Source organism: Cupressus sempervirens, chromosome 8, assembly GCF_028749045.1.
Source record: "Cupressus sempervirens isolate cs-2001-9-10 chromosome 8, ASM2874904v1, whole genome shotgun sequence".
NCBI lineage: Eukaryota > Viridiplantae > Streptophyta > Pinopsida > Cupressales > Cupressaceae > Cupressus > Cupressus sempervirens.
In genome coordinates, this window is record NC_143125.1 from 844,590,401 (window position 1) to 844,608,999 (window position 18,599).

At 38.8% G+C, this 18,599-nt stretch overlaps 2 protein-coding genes across 6 annotated transcripts in view; both read left to right on the plus strand.

Annotated features, from left to right (window-relative positions):
- The window catches only part of LOC149545057 (acid phosphatase 1-like), an 82,252-nt gene that overhangs the window by 30,332 nt on the left and 33,321 nt on the right, over positions 1 to 18,599 (plus strand). The gene's annotated exons all lie outside the window — the stretch shown is intronic.
- LOC149545058 (uncharacterized) lies at positions 12,287 to 16,923 on the plus strand. The gene is made up of 9 exons (XM_089796037.1): positions 12,287 to 12,923; positions 14,353 to 14,498; positions 14,779 to 15,129; positions 15,245 to 15,530; positions 15,623 to 15,768; positions 15,923 to 16,020; positions 16,135 to 16,284; positions 16,425 to 16,653; positions 16,891 to 16,923. The coding sequence occupies exons 1-9, from the start codon at positions 12,287 to 12,289 to the stop codon at positions 16,921 to 16,923; spliced, it is 2,076 nt and encodes a 691-aa protein (XP_089652163.1).

Genomic DNA, 18,599 nt, shown 5'->3' on the forward strand with positions numbered 1-18,599 from the left:
ACAAACGTCTATTAAGAAAAATGGAACTGAGAAACTCAAACCTCGATTCTATGGACCATACAAAGTAATCAAAAGAGTTGGGGAAGTAGCATATGAACTGGAGTTACCTAGCTATAGTCAAATCCACATGTTCCATGTATCCAAACTCGAGAAGGTTTTGGGCCAACAGGTAGTACCCTGTGCAAAACTTCCCCCTCTTGATGACAAAGGACAACTCTGGTTGGAACCGGAAATAATTCTGGATACCAGAGAAAAGGCGCTAAGAAATAGAACTGCGAAAGAATTCTTAATTAAATGGAAAGGATTGCCCGTTGAAGATGCTACTTGGGAAAAAGAAGAAACACTCAAGTTGCTTAAGGACAAGCAAAATTGAGATGAGGGGATTGTGATAGCCCGTCTAATTTCCTACACAAAAATTCATATTTTTGTAATAATTATCATTTATGAAGAAGTAATAGAGCAATAAATGTAATAAAACATATTTTGTGATAATTGTTTGAATACGAAAAACACAAATAGTATCATAATTTATATTACAAAAGAAAAATAAATAATAAAATTTTGATGAACATATAAAATAAAATACAAACTTAAAACATTGACAAACATAAACAAACGAATTAGTATTTCTGAATATTAATCGATTCCTAAGGGACACGACTTGCGGTTTAGAGCAGTCATATATATCACACATCGAAAGTGGGAAGAGGGGAGAAAGTGGGAGAAGACATAGGTAGACACGGATGGAAGAATTCAAATAGGAATTAAGCAGGAACATTTGTGTTGACGGGGTATTTCGCAGCACCATAAAACACTACGCATTAGTAGAGGCCGAAGGTAACTCAACATAGAACATTGCCATCAGGAGGAAGCCCTCACCCGTCAGTGGGAAGTCTCTCAAAAACGACGTACAAACTAGACTGAGGAAGGAGTCAGCGTCGAAATTGCATATAGAGGAAGCTACCACATTGTCGACAAATAACATTCACCAGGATCTGAGATTGTCTACTCACACCCCAATTGTGGTCATCGTACAGGAAGAAAGGCCAGGCAGAAAGCTAATATATTACAAGAAACACTTAACGTTGCAACCCGACCAGGACAACTTAAACAGAGGTACCTAATAGTAAGAAAACATCTGAATGCTTGGTTTCTTTAGAGAGAAACTCAGGATAAAACATTCAATTAAGATGTGAGTGATGATGAAGCAGCAACACCAAACTCTAATCCAGAACCTGAAGAAGATCAAGATGAGACGAGGTTGTTTAGAGTATTATCTAGGGCAAATTCAAAACCTGTTGTAGAAGTTGTTCCTTATGATGGAAAGTTGGATACCAATGCTGTGTTGGATTGGATCTCTGAAATGGACAAGTTCTTTGACTATGAAAACGCTCCTGATAATAGGAAGGTGAAGATTGCAATTACTAGGTTGAAAGAACATGCCTCATTGTGGTGGGAGCATTTGCAAACTGATAGACAAAGGAGAGGAAAGGAAAAGATCAGGACTTGGTCGAAGATGGTGAACAGAGTAAAGAACAAGTTCCTTCCTGTTGATTACCAAGTCAGCTTGTTGAGAAAGATGCAAAATTTGAGACAGGGACATGATTGTGAAGGAGTATACTAAGGAATTTTATAGATTGGACATCAGATCTGGACATGTGGATGATGATGTTGAGAAAATTGCTAGATATCTAAATGGATTGAGAATTGGAATTCAAGATGAGATAAGTTTTGTGAAATTGGAAAGTGTGGAGGAAGCATATCAATATGCCTTGAAAGCTAAGGAGATCTTGACAAAGAAGCATGGACAAATACAAAGAGGTAGAGGTGGTAGATCCCAAAGAGGCAGAGTTAAATCTTATGGAGAAGGTGGTGGATCTGACAATTATGTGCAAGAGAAAGGCAAATCTGAATGGAAAAATGATGATAAAGGTACGATTGAGTGGAGAGGCGGTGATTCCTACCGAGGAGGTACTAGTTTTTACCGAGGAAGAGGTAATTCTTATTCTAGAGGTAGTTTTCATGGTATCTTTTCAGATGTGGTAAAGAACGGCGTAGATATTTGTTGTGAGGTTTTCACACATCGCCCCAAAATCTTGGGGACCCCCTTTTTAATCGCCTTTAGGGCCAGTGGAGAAGGTTAGATGTATTTTTCACCCAGTTTCAACTTGATTTTCCAAAGCTATCAGTTCTATCCTTAGGCCGAATAAGTTCAAAATTGATTTCAACTTGGCAGGATAAGATTGTGAATTTTGTACTTAGACGATTTCTTTTGAAAATTTGGATTTAATTGTAAATTTGAATGATTTTCAAATAAGGAAATTTTTCGTTAGACTTAGGTTCTTGGAAAATCTTATTTTTTTTGGTGAAATAGAATTTAATTTTGTAAGATGAAGTTAAATTGCAAAATCGATTTTTACTCTAGAGGCAATTTTATTTTTTGTCATAAAATTTTAATTATTTAGCAAAATCGATTTAGAGGAAAATTGCAAAAATTGGCTTTAATAGATTAAATTTGCCTTGAAAGCTTTTGGTATTTAATGAAATTGGTAAATTAATATTAAGAAATGGCTTTTGGTTAGCCAAAATTCAACTTCAAGGATGTATTAATTAGCAAACCCTCATTAAATAGAAATTTTTAGCATCCCCAAGGCACCATTCAATTTCGTTTTGCAATTTGTGGTTAATTAGTAAATTAAAAGTGCAGTTTTCATTTTAGAAAATTAAAATTTTGGCAAAGTATTTAAAATGGGCCACTAACTTAGCTTTAATTTTGGTTTTTTTTTTCTTCTATAGGACCAAGTCGGCCAGCCTGGGAGGAAGGTGAAAGCTGCTATAAAGGGAGTCCCCTCCCATTTCATTTTCATCAATTCATTTGCTCCTCATGCTTGGGCGAATTTGAAGCAAGGGCAGATTTCCAGACTTGGGCGAAATTGGTGGAAGGCAATTTTTTGGCGATTTTTGGGCAATTTCTCCATTGCCATTGTTGGGCGATTTGTCTAAGGGCCAGATTTTTTGCGTTTTTGGGGATTTTTGCTCCACTTTGTGGGTTGCGATTTGTGCCCTAGGTGGCAGATTTTACAGATTTTGCTCCTTCTTTGCTTGGGCGAATTTTGTGGAAGGGCAGATTTTTTTTTCATGCTTAGCCGAATTTTGTGAGGGCCGAAATTTGTGGAAGACAAAATTCTGATTTTCTAGAGGGGCTGCAATTTTTATATCAGATTTGGGCAATTTTGTTGGGAGAAGAGATACATATAAAAGTTTGATTTTTGCATAGAAGGCAAGTGTTGGATAAGCTTAGAGGCTTTGTTTTCTAATTTGCAAAGGGATTTGTAATTCTTCGATGTCATATCCCGGGTTCCGAAAAGTTGCTGTAAGATTATTAGTTAAGGTGAAAGTCATCATCTAGAGTTGCAAGGAGTGCTTAAGCTGACATCCATTCTTTCGCTCTTTTCTAAGAATTGCACTACTTGGTTCTTCTTGCCTTTTGGTCCATCACTCTACCATCCCGTAATAGGGCGACGAGCATGGAGGATGATAGTGCAAGTAAGAATCCCAAGCGGGCAAACGCTAAGAAAGACAAAGAGGATATGACGCCCAAAACTTCCTTCTTCTCGAAAATGAAGAAAATAACCGATACTAATATCGCTACAGTGGACATGATACGGATGAGGGACAGACTAAAGGAAGGACAATCCCCCTTGGCAAAGAGGATATACAAGAGCGGAATTGTACATGCAGCAGCTTTTCCTCCTACTTTGCCTTGTCTGGAATTGATTATGGAGTGTGCATCCAGATTTGATCTAGACAGTAAATCCATCATTTTTGGCGAAGGGAAGAGAGTGTTGGCCAACATTGGCGAACAAGCAATTGAAGAGACATTTAATATTCCCTAGAGCAAGGGCATGACAGTTGTAATGGTGGATCAGGCGGCCAAATCATTTCAAGGTAACCAAGAGGCCTACTTCTCACATCTAAAGCGGAATTGGATACACGAAGGAAGGAAAGGAGTTAACAAATCAACAAGGCTTACAGTGGCAGATTTCAAGCCAGAATATGGCGATCTCATTGTTCTTCTTAGCCGGATCATGGGCCTAGCTCAAGCTATGCAATTCGAAAACTGGATGTACTTCTTCATTGATGAAATTGAAAAGGGAAAAGGAAAATTTGATTGGGCTAGGATCATAAGTGAAAATTTAGAGTTGCAACTTAGAACAGTTCAAAACCAAAGGCAATTCTACATGGGATCCTATCTGTTTTACTTAATTGCTAGATTGTATGAGAGTCCGGGACTTAGGGCCTTAGGAGAGATTGGTAATGGGCCGGGGCAATATTTGGTGCATGAATGCTATCCGCAGCTTCATTTGCACAATAACAAGGATTACAAGATGTTTTGCGATGCATTCGCCATGAAGACAGTAAGGGTATTACAAGGGGCGCCTGCTAAGAGACTTTCATCGGAAGCAGAAGCAAGGATTAAGAAGTTTGGGAGTTGGTTCATCCAATTCCCGCAATTCACATACATTAGAGTGGCAGGAAGTACAGTTTGTCCCAAGAGGCTTCCAAGATACCCGCCCGACAAGTTAGTTTTGATGGAATTGGCTAGGCAGCTTGAGCACTATGATAGAGTAATGAGGAATGAGGGGAAAACAGGCGTTTCCTTCTCAATTATAATTGGCAATGATAGTTGCCCAAATCGGGCCACCTTTGAGGCTGCGGAAAAGGAATTGGAGTGTTATCATCTAGGATGGTACAGAGCAAGGCAAGGATTCGACCCTGTTGGTCTTATCAAGGCATCTCATGGAAGCGAATTTAAGCATGTTCCCACTATAGAGGACTTTTGGGCCAATGCAAAGGATGATTTTCACGTGAGAAAGCTAGCTTTCTCGAGATTGTCGGTGAACATGATGAGAGATATCAGATGGAGAGGCCTTGATATTCCCGATCAATTGGAGGATGATCGTAGTGTGTTGAGAGAAGACTATGAGACAGTAGTTGGAACAGAGTTGAATCCAGTGGATTGGGACGATCATCAGGATCCTTCCTTGGAGGCAGTCACAAGGACAGTAGATTTGCATACCGAGTCGTGGTATAATGCCAAGATGAGAAAGCTACAAAGACAAAAGGTTCTCCTTACTTATGAGATGATGAAACCGAAGGAAGGTCTAGTAGAATCAATCGGACAGAAGGGTGAAGGAAGTGGCCGGCAATCGGAGACAGTTAGAAATAGCAAGAAGAGGGCTTTGGAGGTACAGAAAAGCCAAGAACGTTCGGAACCTCCAGCCAAGAGACAGCGGGCAGCGCCGTCAAGGGAGAGTATAACTAAGGCTAGAAGCCAAGAGGTCAATTCGAGTGATAAAGGGGCCGCAGTGGAGGTGAGCTCTGATTCGGAATCAAGTGGCTACAGTGAAAGTACGAAGTACTCCCCTCTCTCGGAGAACCAGCAAGGAAATATGGCAGAAACTAGTAGAGAAGAAGATGGGCCGATTGATATTGAAGAGATAAGTCAGGCGTCTAAGGCCATTGGTGATGCTTTGTTGGTCGAACCGAATCCGGATTTGGGGAGATGCACTGCACCACTATGGTTAAGGCAAATGCTTATGCCGAGAGGCGAGGTGGTAATGGCTCACGCAGTTGATGATATCCAAGGACTAATAGAAAAGGATGATAGCGAGAACCAAAAACAGATGGCAAATACGGTGGCAAGGGTAATCAGAAGCGACAGTGATGGTCACCGAAGGGTTCAGATTGCTATACCAACAGTCAATAAGGCAGCGGATGAGATTGCAGCCCGGGAGTACGAAATAGTAGAACATAATTTGGGAAGAAATACAGATGATATGGAATGTGAGGAGGTTCAGGAAGGCATAGCATCAATCAGAGAAAGATTGAGGAAGGCAAACGAAAGGATAGTAAAGTTGGAGGCCGAAAACAAATATTGGAGAGATTGCCAGCCAATCCAACAGCTGCATCAGGCAGCCCTTCCTCAAGACAGCGGGAGCAATTCAGAAGAGGTATCAGCTCAGTTACATGAAGTAAGGGGTTGGATCTATGATACAATCCAAGATGGGCGAAATTTCTTGCCCTCCTTCATCTCAACATTCCAGTCATTGGTGACTGTTAGAAACAAATTCAGATTATTTGAAGAGGAATGGAAGAATTTTCTTCCCATCAAGGATTTGGTTATTCCTAGGCTGCAGGCGTTCATTAGGCTACCGGAGGCATATTTGGAAAGAGCCCGGTTGGTTGATGAGAGAGGATTGAGCATAGTTGAATCTTGGTATGTCGCATTGACTACCAGATTTAGAACACTTGAAGAAATTCATGATGAGATTGCACAACACGGCCCAAGCGTCGACACTTCCATTTCGACCATGATGAGCGACGTTGGGGTGGCGCTTGATTTTGAGGGTATTAGAGAGGAGGATGTCAGTGAGACAGGATTTGGATCGAGATTGGATGAGTTAGGAAAGGTTGCCGTCAAAAGGAAACATCTGAACACCCTTTCCTCACTCAATGCTTTTATTGGGTTTGCAAAGGAATATGAGAAGGATCACGAAAGGATACTACAAGCAGCAAACAGCGTGGCAAAGTCAGCAGAACTCCGAGCGAAGCACACACCTTGTCCTCCTATGGAAGAAGTTAACGAAAGGCTAGCTAAGTTCATTGCCTTAGCTAAAAGAACAAAAGAAAAAGGAAGAATTATATTAGAAGATCATCTTATGTAAGCCCAAGTGGCAACTTTCTCTTTCTTCTAGAATAGGACAAGTGTTTGTTTCTGATTGGCCACCATTTTGGTGCCTTCTCATTGGTTGCCACTTTTGCACTTTTTTCATTGGTCCATTGATGAGGTGGCATCTTCTCATTGGCCGATGGGGTGGCAACCCTAATTAGGGTTTTGGGATCCAATCTGGATCGTCGATCTTGTTTTGATCTCTACCGTCCATTGTATTTTGGACCTCTATATAAGGCCATTGGCTCTCATTTGTAAAGGGGGGGGGTTGGAGAAATTGTTGCGAAAATAATACCAAAGTGCTCTCTTTTTCATTGCATGTTGACTAAGAAAATTGGGTGTTATTGCATGTTTTCTACTTCCACATAGTTAAATTTTCTTTTCAAGTTGAAGCAATTTCATTTCAAGTTGTTAGAGTAAGAGTAAAATAAAATGGATAGTTGCATGGTAGCTTTGGTAGATGTTTGATAGGGGTCAACACTAGGCCACTAGCATCCTAGCGGCTGGTTGGGAGGCTTTGTGTGGTGATCTAGTTTACTTTCCTTTGAAGCGTTGCATCTATGGAGGTAGGGCCGCTGGTTAGCCTTCATTAGATTCGATCCCCGTCCATCTGCTAACCTTCCATTCTTAGGAGTAGGAGTAGTTGAGCAGCCAAATTTCATGCTTAGAAGAGGTTAGTTAGAGAAGTAAACCAAAACATCGGCATTCTCACCTTCCATCGCCATTCACCCTACATTGCCATCATCGCGCCATCAACATCATCTAGCATTCACACCGAACCACCATCTCCATTTTCTCACCAAGATCCAAATTTTTCTCAAACAAGAAAACGTAAGGCCGCCTACGTGATTACCAGCAAATCACATTGATGAAACTGAGCGAGTATCCAACGGTGTAAGGAACATTGGAGTTATACTCATCTCCCATGAGAGATAACTTTTCAAGAGAGGAATTGTGTATTTGATATTTTGTATCAAGCATCCAATTACTAATATGTTATGTAGTGACACGAAACTCGCATCAACAATATTTTGAATGTAGATCCTCTGAAAGTGGGCAATGTAACAGAAATGTTGTGGTTCAAGGAGACACTGAGGGTTCACCAAGTGGACCTGAGGCTAGAGGAAATTTGATGGTGAGAAGAACCTTATGTAATAAGGGAAGTGAAGAGGATCTTGTCCTAAGGAGAAGTCTTTTCAAGACTAAATGTAAGATGGATGGAAAATGTTGCAAAGTTATCATTGATAGTAGAAGTTCGACAAATTTGGCATCAGAAGAATTGGTTACAAAGTTGCAATTGCAGAGGTTGGAGCATCCTAAACCTTATCATGTGTCGTAAATCAAAGATGAGCATAAGATATTAGTAAGTGAACAATGCATTGTGAAGTTCAAGATTGGACATTACTTTGATGAAGTTTTGTGTAATATTATGCCTATGGATTGTTGTCATATTCTATTGGGTAGACTTTGGCAATATGATAGATATGCTATACATGATGGAAGATTGAATCAATATATTCTTTGGGTGAATGGAAAAAAACAAATATTGCTGCCTTTGATTGAAAGTCCAGATGAGGTTAATTGTACTACTGTGAAAATTTGCATGGTTAGTGGAAAGCAATTTGAAAAGGAAATTAAGAAGAATCAAATTTGTTTTTCCATAGTCCCTAGGAGACCGAGTTGTGCTAGTAGTAGCCGAGTGTCAGAAATTGGAGTTAACCGAGTGCCAGTTAGTAACGACCGAGTAACAGAAGGTGGTTGTAACCAAGTAACAACAAAAACTGATAGTATTGCCCAAGTGCCAGTGGAAATTACAAAATTGTTGAATGTGTACAAAGAAATTGTTGTAGAGGATGCACCTAATGGTTTACCACTAGTAAGGAGTATAAGTCATTGTATGGATCTAATTCCTGGAGCTAGTTTGCCAAATAAAGCATTGTATAGATTGACACCTACTGAAAATGAAGAATTTAATAGACAAGTGCATGAGTTACTGCAGAAAGGTTTGATCAGAGAAAGTTTGAGTCCATGTGCTGTACCTGTTGTATTAGCACCTAAGAAGAATGGAGAATGGAGAATGTGTATTGATTCCAGAGCTATTAACAAGATCACAGTAAAATATAGGTTTCCTATGCCGAGGATGGATGTCAGAATGGATTGTTTGAGTGGAGCAAGGTAATTTACCAAAATTGATTTGAAGAGTGGCTCTCATCAGATCAGAATTAGTGAAGGTGATGAATGAAAGACTGCTTTCAAGACAAAAGATAGTTTGTATGGATGGTTGGTAATGCCTTTTGGTTTGACTAATGCACCTAGTACTTTCATGAAGTTAATGAATGGAGTTTTGAAGAGATTCTTGGGTAAGTTTGTGATTGTTTATTTGGATGATATTCAGATATTCAGTAAGATTAAGGAATAACATCTTGAGCATGTTAGACAAGTATTGCAGAGATTGAAAGAGGAGAAATTGATGATTAATTTGAAGAAATGTTCTTTTGTGCAAGAGGAGATTGTGTATTTGAGATTTGTGATTTATCTGATGGTTTGAAGATGGACCCTAAGAAGGTTAAAGCGATTTTGGAATGGCCTACACCTGAGAATGTGGGTGAGGTAAGATCATTTCATGGTTTGGCTAGTTTTTATAGGAAGTTTATAAGGAGTTTCAGTTCTATTTGTAATGCTATGACTGAGACAATGAGAGGAGATAAAAAGGATTTCAAATGGACACATGGAGCTAATAACAGTTTTGAGACTTTGAAACAAAAGGTTGCTGAGTTACCTATATTGGCTTTGCCTGATTTCAATAAGGTATTTCAAGTTGAAGGTGATGCAAGTGGTAGTACAATAGGAGTTGTATTAAGTCAAGAAGGTAGACCTGTTGCTTTTTTTAGTGAGAAGTTGAATGATGCTAAAAGGAAGTATTCTGTGTATGATCAAGAGTTTTATGATATTGTTCAAGCATTGAAGAAGTGGAGACATTATTTGATTCCTAAGGAGTTTGTGTTGTATACTAATCATAAAGCCTTACAGTACTTGGGAAGTCAACACAAGTTAAATTAGAGACATGTGAAGTGGGTTGAGTATTTGCAGAGTTTTACATTTGTGAAAAAGCATAAGAGTGGAGTCACTAACCGAGTTGCTGATGCATTGAGTAGAATACATTCTTTGCTGACTGAGAGGAAAGTTGAAATTCTTGGATTTGATGAGATGGAGTTGTATGATATTGTTCCTGATTTTTCTAAGATGTGGACACAGTGCACAACACCTAGTTTGATAGAACAACCAAGTAAGTCTGATGAGTATTTTATTCAAGAAGGTATGTTGTTTAAGGGTATTCAGTTGTGTATTCATAAGAGTTCTATGAGGTTGAATTTGATTAAAGAAAAGCATAATTAGTGGATTGGCTGGACATTTTGGAATTGATAAGACATTAAATTTGTTGAAAGAGAAGTATTATTGGCCTTAGATGTATAGGGATGTTCAGAAGTTTGTAATAAGTTGTGGAGTTTGTCAAGTTGCAAAAGGAGTTCGTCAGAATAGTGGTTTGTATACACCTATTTCTATTCCTGAGAAACCTTGGAGTGACATCAGTATGGATTTTGTTCTTGGATAGCCTAAGATAGTGAAGGGGTATGATTCTATATTTGTTATTGTGGATAGATTTTTTAAGATGGCTCATTTCATTCCTTGTAAGAAGACATCAAATGCTGAGCATGTTGTTGAAATTTTCTTTAAAGAGATTGTTAGATTGCATGGATTACCAATAAGTATTGTTTTTGACAGAAGCAATAAGTTTGTTGGCTATTTTTGGAAGACTTTGTGGAAGAAGATGGGTGCTGAGTTGAAGTTTAGTTCTACATTCCATCCACACACAAATTGACAGACAAAGGTTGTGAATAGAAGCTTGGGAAATTTGTTGAGATGTTTAGTTGGAGACAAACCACATAATTGGGAGATGGTATTAGCACATGTTGAGTTTGCTAACAATTTTGTGAATAGGAGTACAGGGAAAACATCTTTTGAGATTGTCATTGGAATACAACCTAAAGGGATATCAGTTCTACAGGAGAATAGTTTGCTGATTTTATGAAGTCTCTGCATGAGGAAGTAAAATTGAGATTGGAACAAAGTAATCTGAAGTATAAGGAGAATGCTGATAATTCTAGAAGACATCATGTTTTTGAATTTGGTGATGAGGTGATGGTTCGTTTGAAAAAAGAAAGATTTCCTGTTGGAACATACAGTAAGCTGAAGATGAAGAAGTTTGGACTTTGTAAGATCTTGAACAAGTTTGACAATGGTAATGCTTATGAAGTTGAGTTACTTGATGACATGGATATATCTAATATATTCAATGTTGATTTGTGTAAGTATCATGAGTCAGATGATGAAGTTGTTGTATTAGATGATTATCCTAAGAAGTAGATTGAAGAAGTTGAATAGATATTGGATCAGAAGGTTGGTAAGAGCAAGAGGAAGAGATTACTATGAGTATTTGATAAAGTGGAAAAACAGACCAGTTGAAGATGCTACATGGATTTCCCAATCGGAGTTGGATTCAGCTCGGGTTGTGACATCTCAATGATTCAGGAGAATCATTTCTTTCAACCCTGGTTGTCTAATGCATGAGCATCTTGTGTTGTATTGCTATCTTGCATGTTTACTGAGTTTCTTAGTTATTGTCGAGTTGTAATGTCTTGCATTGCCAAGTGCTCTATGTTTGTCGAGTTCGCAGTTGCTGTCGAGTTATCCTTTGGTTGCCGAGTTCATTGAGTTGTAGCATTTTGTTTGGTCCTTCGTGTGCCGAGTTGTTTGTGTGCAGTTTCTAGTGAGAGATGACCTTTGCATTTGATTTTGTGATAGGTATTTGTTGAGAGCCGACTTGTGGCTTGCTTTAGCATTTAATATAAGGGTTTATTCTGTTGTATTTTGCAACAGGCCAACTTGTGATCGTGCATGTATTTAAAGGGGTCTTTGATAGAGTTTTAGGCAGCAAGTTCGGGAATGAAGTAGAGGAAAGTAGCATAGGTAGTGTAGAAGCAAAGTTCAAATGCTAAGTTTGATCATTGTGGATCGAATCTGAATTGTAATGTTGGCAATAACCCAGAAGGCCTTAGAGCTGCACATGTATCTATCATTTTGATAAATCTATGAAAGCATTTGTTCCTTTATTTCCTCCATTTGATGTTATTGTGTTGTTTTTCTCTGTGTTTACTCTCCCAGGCGATTTGGTATAGCTGGGTGTGCCTTTGGCCCTGGTTATTTCATCCCTCCCTGTGTCAGTTAGACACTTCTAAGCCCTTGGCATTAATTAAAGTGACTATGGCTACTCTATCCAGTTATCCTAGATTTCACTCCTTTCGTTTAAAAGGAACACTTCAGGGCCAACGGGTTATGTGCTTGGTAAACACAGGTGCCACACACAATTTTATTGATTAGAAATCAGTGGATAGGTGTGGCTTGCAGTATGAGGTGTTTGTTGGTTTTGGGTTGAAGGCTACATATGACACAGTATTGAGTTGTACTAGGAGGACTCCTCAGCTTAGCATTTAGATGGGGGATTATACCTTGACAGATGATTTCTATGTACTCCCACTGGAGGATTGTGACGTGGTTTTGGGCATGCAATGGTTACAGGGTATTGGATGGTACATTATTGACCACCGTCATATGCAGTTAGAGTTCTTTTTTGGAGGGAAGAAGACAATCTTGAGGGCAACATCAAATGGTGAACCTGGGGAGGTGTCTTCTCGCAAGATGGAGACTATCATTAGACATGATGACGTGATTTGGGCTACACATTGTTATGTGAAGCCCAAGAAACCTAAACCTCAGGATGGTAAGGCATTTCATGTTGATATACAGTCAGTGATGGATCAACATGGTCAAGTGTTTGGTGACATACCCCCAGGTGTATCTCTTGATAGAGGATTTGAGCATGGGATAGAGATGGAGGATGGAGCTAAGCCAGTAATCACCACTCCATATCGTCATCCTAGAGCATATAAGGATGAGATTGAGAAGATCATTCATGAGTTGTTAGACATGGGGCTCATTCGCCCTAGCTCTAGTCCTTTTGCTTCCTCTGTGGTATTGGTTAAGAAGAAGGATGAGACAATACGGATGTGTATAGATTATAGGGCCTTGAACAAGAAGACAATAAAAAGAAGATATCCCATTCCATGTATTGGTGAGTTGTTGGATGATCTGCATGGAGCTATCTACTTCTCTAAGATTGATCTTCATTCAAACTATCATTAGATATGTGTGCGGGATGAGGACGTACATAAGATTGCATTCTGTTGTCACTATGGGCATTATGAGTTCTTGGTGATGCCTTTTGGTTTCACAAATACAATAACCACTTTCTAGTCCTGTATGAACCATGTCTTCAACAAACAGTTGAGGAAATTGGTTCTAAAGTTTTTTCGATGATAGCTTGATTTATAGTTGTGCTTGGGAAGATCATCTCAGACACCTAGAGGAGGTACTTAGCATCATGGAGAGTTAGTCTCTATTTGCTAAGTTGTCCAAATGTGAGTTTGGACTCAGTGAGAATTTATATTTAGGCCATGTGATTAGTATTGCTGGAGTGAAGGTGCATGAGGGGAAAATTCAAGGAATTTGGGATTGGCCCTATCCTAGGAATATTATTGAGTTACTGTCATGTCCACTTTTTAGCTCTGTCTAGCAGTGACATGAGAGTTAACCTATTATGGAGTCTCGTAGGCTGGTAGTGGTGATTAGGGACTCAGTCAGGGTTTTCAGTGTCCGAATTTGGTATTACAGGCAATAGTAGATCAGTTGAGAGCAGTTCCTTGATTTTAGGAGGAGATTCCTACCTTTTAGGAGGTGGTGACATTTCCAGAGTTGAGGTTCTATGAGATCACTTCTTGGTCTCAATTTCAGGAGATTTGGGTGCGTTCCCTATATTTTAGGAGTATCCCTAGATTTGAGGGTGTGACTGCCAATTGGCTCAAGTTGTCCAACATTAGTCACAGGCAAGTGACAAATTCAGTTTCATGTTTTAGAGGTGTTTGGGCTGTTCCTTGGCTACTTGGGAAATATTATAATATATTTAAATATTCTCTTAAGTTGCATTTTAATAATTTAAATAAGGCTAAGTGTTTAGCCATTTTGGAGTAATAAGGAGTTTTCTGGTTCCATTTGGATCGATTTGCCTATGTGTGATAGCTCGTTGGAAAGAGCTCAGTCTCTAGTATTTGATTATCACTTGCCAAGACTTATTTGATGCTTGGAGCTATTTGTCATTAATAAAGTAACGATTTCCTTTTATTTGGACGCCTTTATTAGGAAAATAATGTTGCATTATAAAGTTCAAATGCAATTCACTTTAGGGTTCTTTTAGGGTTCGAATTGTCTTGGAGAGGGGATATAAGGAGAAGGCAACCTAAAGAGGAGTATCTTTTATCATTTTATTATCCTATTTTGGACGCCATTGCTCTGGAAGAGCATTCCTCACCTGGGATGAAAACCCTAGTGCTGAGCACAGATTTCTTGGGATGTAGCCCTCAACAAGATCAGATTCGAAGGTTCCTATGCATACAGTTTGATCAAGGCAGTGGATCGGTTTCTAGTATTGCTGTTACACTTTACAGGCAGTGGATTTTTAGGGAAGGCTGCCACTTTGATTCAGCTTGGCATTTCTTACAGCAGCTCACGTAGATCCCATTTTCAGCTGGCATCCATCTTATTTGAAGCACATCTGTATTGGTACTATTCTGGAATAAATCAGATTTTGCTGGTATGGTTTTAGAATCATTTCCGGACTAGTATGTATTGCTGCATATTATTTCTATCACTTCTATTTATCAGTTGTTATTTATTCATTGTAATACCTATATTCTGAAAAATGAAAAAAGAAACAACATTCTTCTACAACTTCTGTCTAGCTCTATAAGATCAAAGAAAAATCTATAGGAAAATATAATTTATATAATTAAATATTATAGCAGTAGCAGAGCAAATATCCATTTGAGATATTTCAGTTACGTGGATTTCTTGGTTTATGTGCATATTATCAGAGGTTTGTGAGGGGATTCTCTCAGTTCGCTACACCCTTGACAGATCTCATGAAGAAGGGAGCTTTCATATGGATAGAGCACACACAGGGAGTCTTTGACAGACCCAAGGAGGTTATGAGCACATGTCCAGTTTTAGCACTCCCTGATTTCTTGCAGCCTTTTGTACTTGAGTGTGATGCTTCATGTGAGGGCATAGGGGTTGTTTTGATGCAAAACATACATCCCATTGCCTATGAGAGTGGGACGCTGTGTGATAATGAGAGGTTGCATTCTACTTATGATAAGGAAATGTTGGTTATTATGCATGCATTAGTCAAATTCAGACAGTATCTTGTTGGGAACAAATTTGTGGTAAGAACTGACCACAATAGTCTGAAATATTTCCTTGATCAAAAAGAGCTCAATGATTGTCAGCAAAAGTGGGTAAGCAAGATTCAAGCCTATGATTTTGACATAATTTATTAAGGGGAAGATGAATACTGTTGCTGATGCACTTTCTAAGAAACCATCACTTGCTGCCTTATGTTCATTCAGTGAGATTTCAGTAGATTGGAAGGCTCAACTTTTAGTTGAGTATTCCAAAAATATGCATGCTTGTGAGATCATGGATGGATTGGTACAGGATAATAAATACAAGGTGATTGATGATGTCATCGACTACAACAATAGAGTCTACCTTGTTCCTGAATCACAGTTAAAGGGACAAATTTTGCATGCCCTCCATGATACTCCTACAACACACCCTAGTTATGGTAAGACATATAGAGCGGTATGGGAAAGATTCTCTTAGAAGGGTCTCAAGGATGATGTCTTACATCATGTTTGTGAATGCGTGATTTGCCAGTAGAACAAGACAAAGCATACTTTCTTGGCTGGTTTTCTACAACCCTTGCCTATATTGGAACAAACTTGGATGCGACTCTCTACGGACTTCATTACAGGTCTTCCTCAAGTGCAGGGGAAGGATTGTATTTACATTGTGGTGGACAGGTTGACTAAATATGCCCACTTCTTTCCGATTGCAGTTGATTTCACAGCATCCTAGGTAGCTAAGCTATTCTTTAGGGAGGTGTTCAGACTCCATGGTCTCCCTAAGACCATAGTGAGTGATAGGGACGACAAATTCTTGAGTTCCTTTTGGCAGGAACTTTTCAGGCTCGTAGGCACAGAGTTGACACCTAGTAATAGCTACCACCCTCCGACGGATGGGCAGACGAAGATAGTTAATAAGTGGATTGAGGGGTATTTGCGTAATTATGTGTTGAGGCAGCAGAAGGCATGGGTGCGTTAGTTGTATCTGGGTGAGTATAGTTATAATACTACGCACCACATGTCTATTGATATGTCTCCTTTCAGAGCTCTTTATGGCTACGATGTATTATCTTTTGTTGATCTGGCTTTGAGTGACAACAAAGTTCCTTTGGCACAAGATTGGCTACAGGAGAAGCAAGATATAATGAGTTCTCTCAGGGAGAACTTACAACATGCACATAATCAACAGAAGTTGTACGTTGATTGGCATAGGATCGAGAGGGTATTTGAGGTGGATGACATGGTTTTCCTACGCTTATAGCCCTATTGACAGAGCACCCTTAAAGGGGGCGGGGAGCTGAGAAGCTCAAACCTCGTTTTTATGGACCTTATAGAGTTCTCAGGCGAGTTGGAGAGGTTGCTTATGAGGTTGAGTTACCACCTGATAGTAGGATTCATAATGTGTTCCACGTATCATGCCGGAAGAAGGCACTAGGGCGACATATTATAGCATCACCCGATTTACCATCCTTGGATGAGGAGGGTAAGTTGACTTTGGTTCCTGAGGAGATTCTTGAGGTGAGGGAATGGAGATTGAGAAGCAGGGTGATTCGGGAGTATTTGGTACACTGGAGAGATCTACCCATAGAGGATACCACTTAGAAGTGTGAATCCATTTTGCGGCACCTAGCATTGCAGTTGCTTATGGGCAAGTATCTCCTAGAAGGGAGGACTGTCATGTCCCCTCTTTAGTCTGACTAGCAGAGTTATGTGAGTTAGCCTATCATGGGGGTTTCGTAGGCTAGCAGTTGTGGATAAAGACTCATAAAGGATATTCAGTGACCGGGCTTGACTTTACAGGCAGTTGGGAGCCAGTTGGGTGCAATTCCTTGATTTTAAGGGGTATCCCTACATTTTAGGAGGATGTGACAATTTCTAGATGTGAGGTTCCACGGGACCATTCCATGGTTTCAGTTTCAGGATGACAGAGTGTGTTCCCTAGTTTCTAGGTGCATCGCTAGATTATAGGGAAGGGACTACTAGTTGACCCATTTCCTCTGGTATCAGGCACATACAGGTGACATGGTCAGTTGCACGTTTTTTTTGGTTGGTTTGGGCTTTCAGAGGCAAAATGGGGAATATTTTAATATATTTTAATATTTCCTAAGTTAGCATTTAAATAATTTATAATAAGGCTATTTATATAGTCATTTCGGAGTAATAAGGGGAATATGGCTTCGTTTGGTCAAATGTGCCTTTGTGTTATAGCTCATTGGAAAGCAATTGAATTATTATAAACTATTTTCACTATTCGGAGACTTTTTGGGGCTTTGAGTTATTTTAATAATGTAATGTTTTTCCTATAGCCTAGATGCCTTTATTTGTGTTAATGTTATAATTTTGTTGAGATATATAAATAATATTTGACAAATATTATATATGGAATAATTAACTTATATATATATATATATAATCATTATAATAAATTGAGAGTATATTACTTGTGTTATAACAATAACTCATGTAATGTAATGTCCCCCTTTTCTAGGACATTATAATTTTGTGTGTTGGCTCGCTTCGCCAAGGTTTTAGGGGCGGAAAGGTTCTTTACAGGGTTTAGTTCGAGGGTTGGCCTAGGCATTTCTAGTTTTAGACCTATCGGAGCAGTTTTGGCATGTTGTCCGGATACTTACTATTTTTAGTAAGTAAACAGAGCACAGTATTTTCGGTACCTAAATGTTGGTTTGGAAGTGTCTCACTGAGAGCTTTCCAATGAGCTATTGCATGTGATTATATGAGTTCATTTGGTCAACTATTTTAATGCTTGATGATTGTATGGTTTCCTGACTAAGTGACTATTAAAGTCATTTAACTTGTCACTTTATTTTAAGAAGTTACTATTTTCACTTAAGTGACTAAAGGACAAAAAAGGTGCTTTATCCCACATTGCTTAAAAGAGCGCGCATCACATTGGGAAAAGTAATAAAGGTACAATAGACTCCACATGGAATGATATATGAAGATTGAATACTTAAAACAAATATTAATCGAGGAGTTGGAAACAGTTGCTGGTTATCTCTTCGAAGACGCAAACCCTTGAAGAATCTTTGAAGGTTGGATGCAAACCTAGCCTTCTTACAGGTTTATTTATATTTCCAATCTGATTGTTATTTATGTGTATAAGATTGGATTACTTGGATTGTTGCATGTTATTGTATTGCTGTTATATAATACAGTAACATATTTTGGCGGATTGTTGTGTTAACTCCTGATTTATATATGTACTTTTCTGAATATTGGAGGAATAAACAAGTTTTCTGAGTTTTATTGTATGTAAATCTGCTGATTAGAAATCGATCTAAATTCTGGAATTTATCTTGAATATTGGGTTACCGTTCAGATTTGAAATTTGCAAATATATATCGGTTTTTTTTTTTAGTAAAATATTCGGAAAGGGATATTACATGTAAGTTAATATATATTCATTCGTATAGTAACTTGGAAAATACATAAAATATCCACAAGTGCTATTACAAGTTACAACAATGAAAATTTGATCATACTTTAAC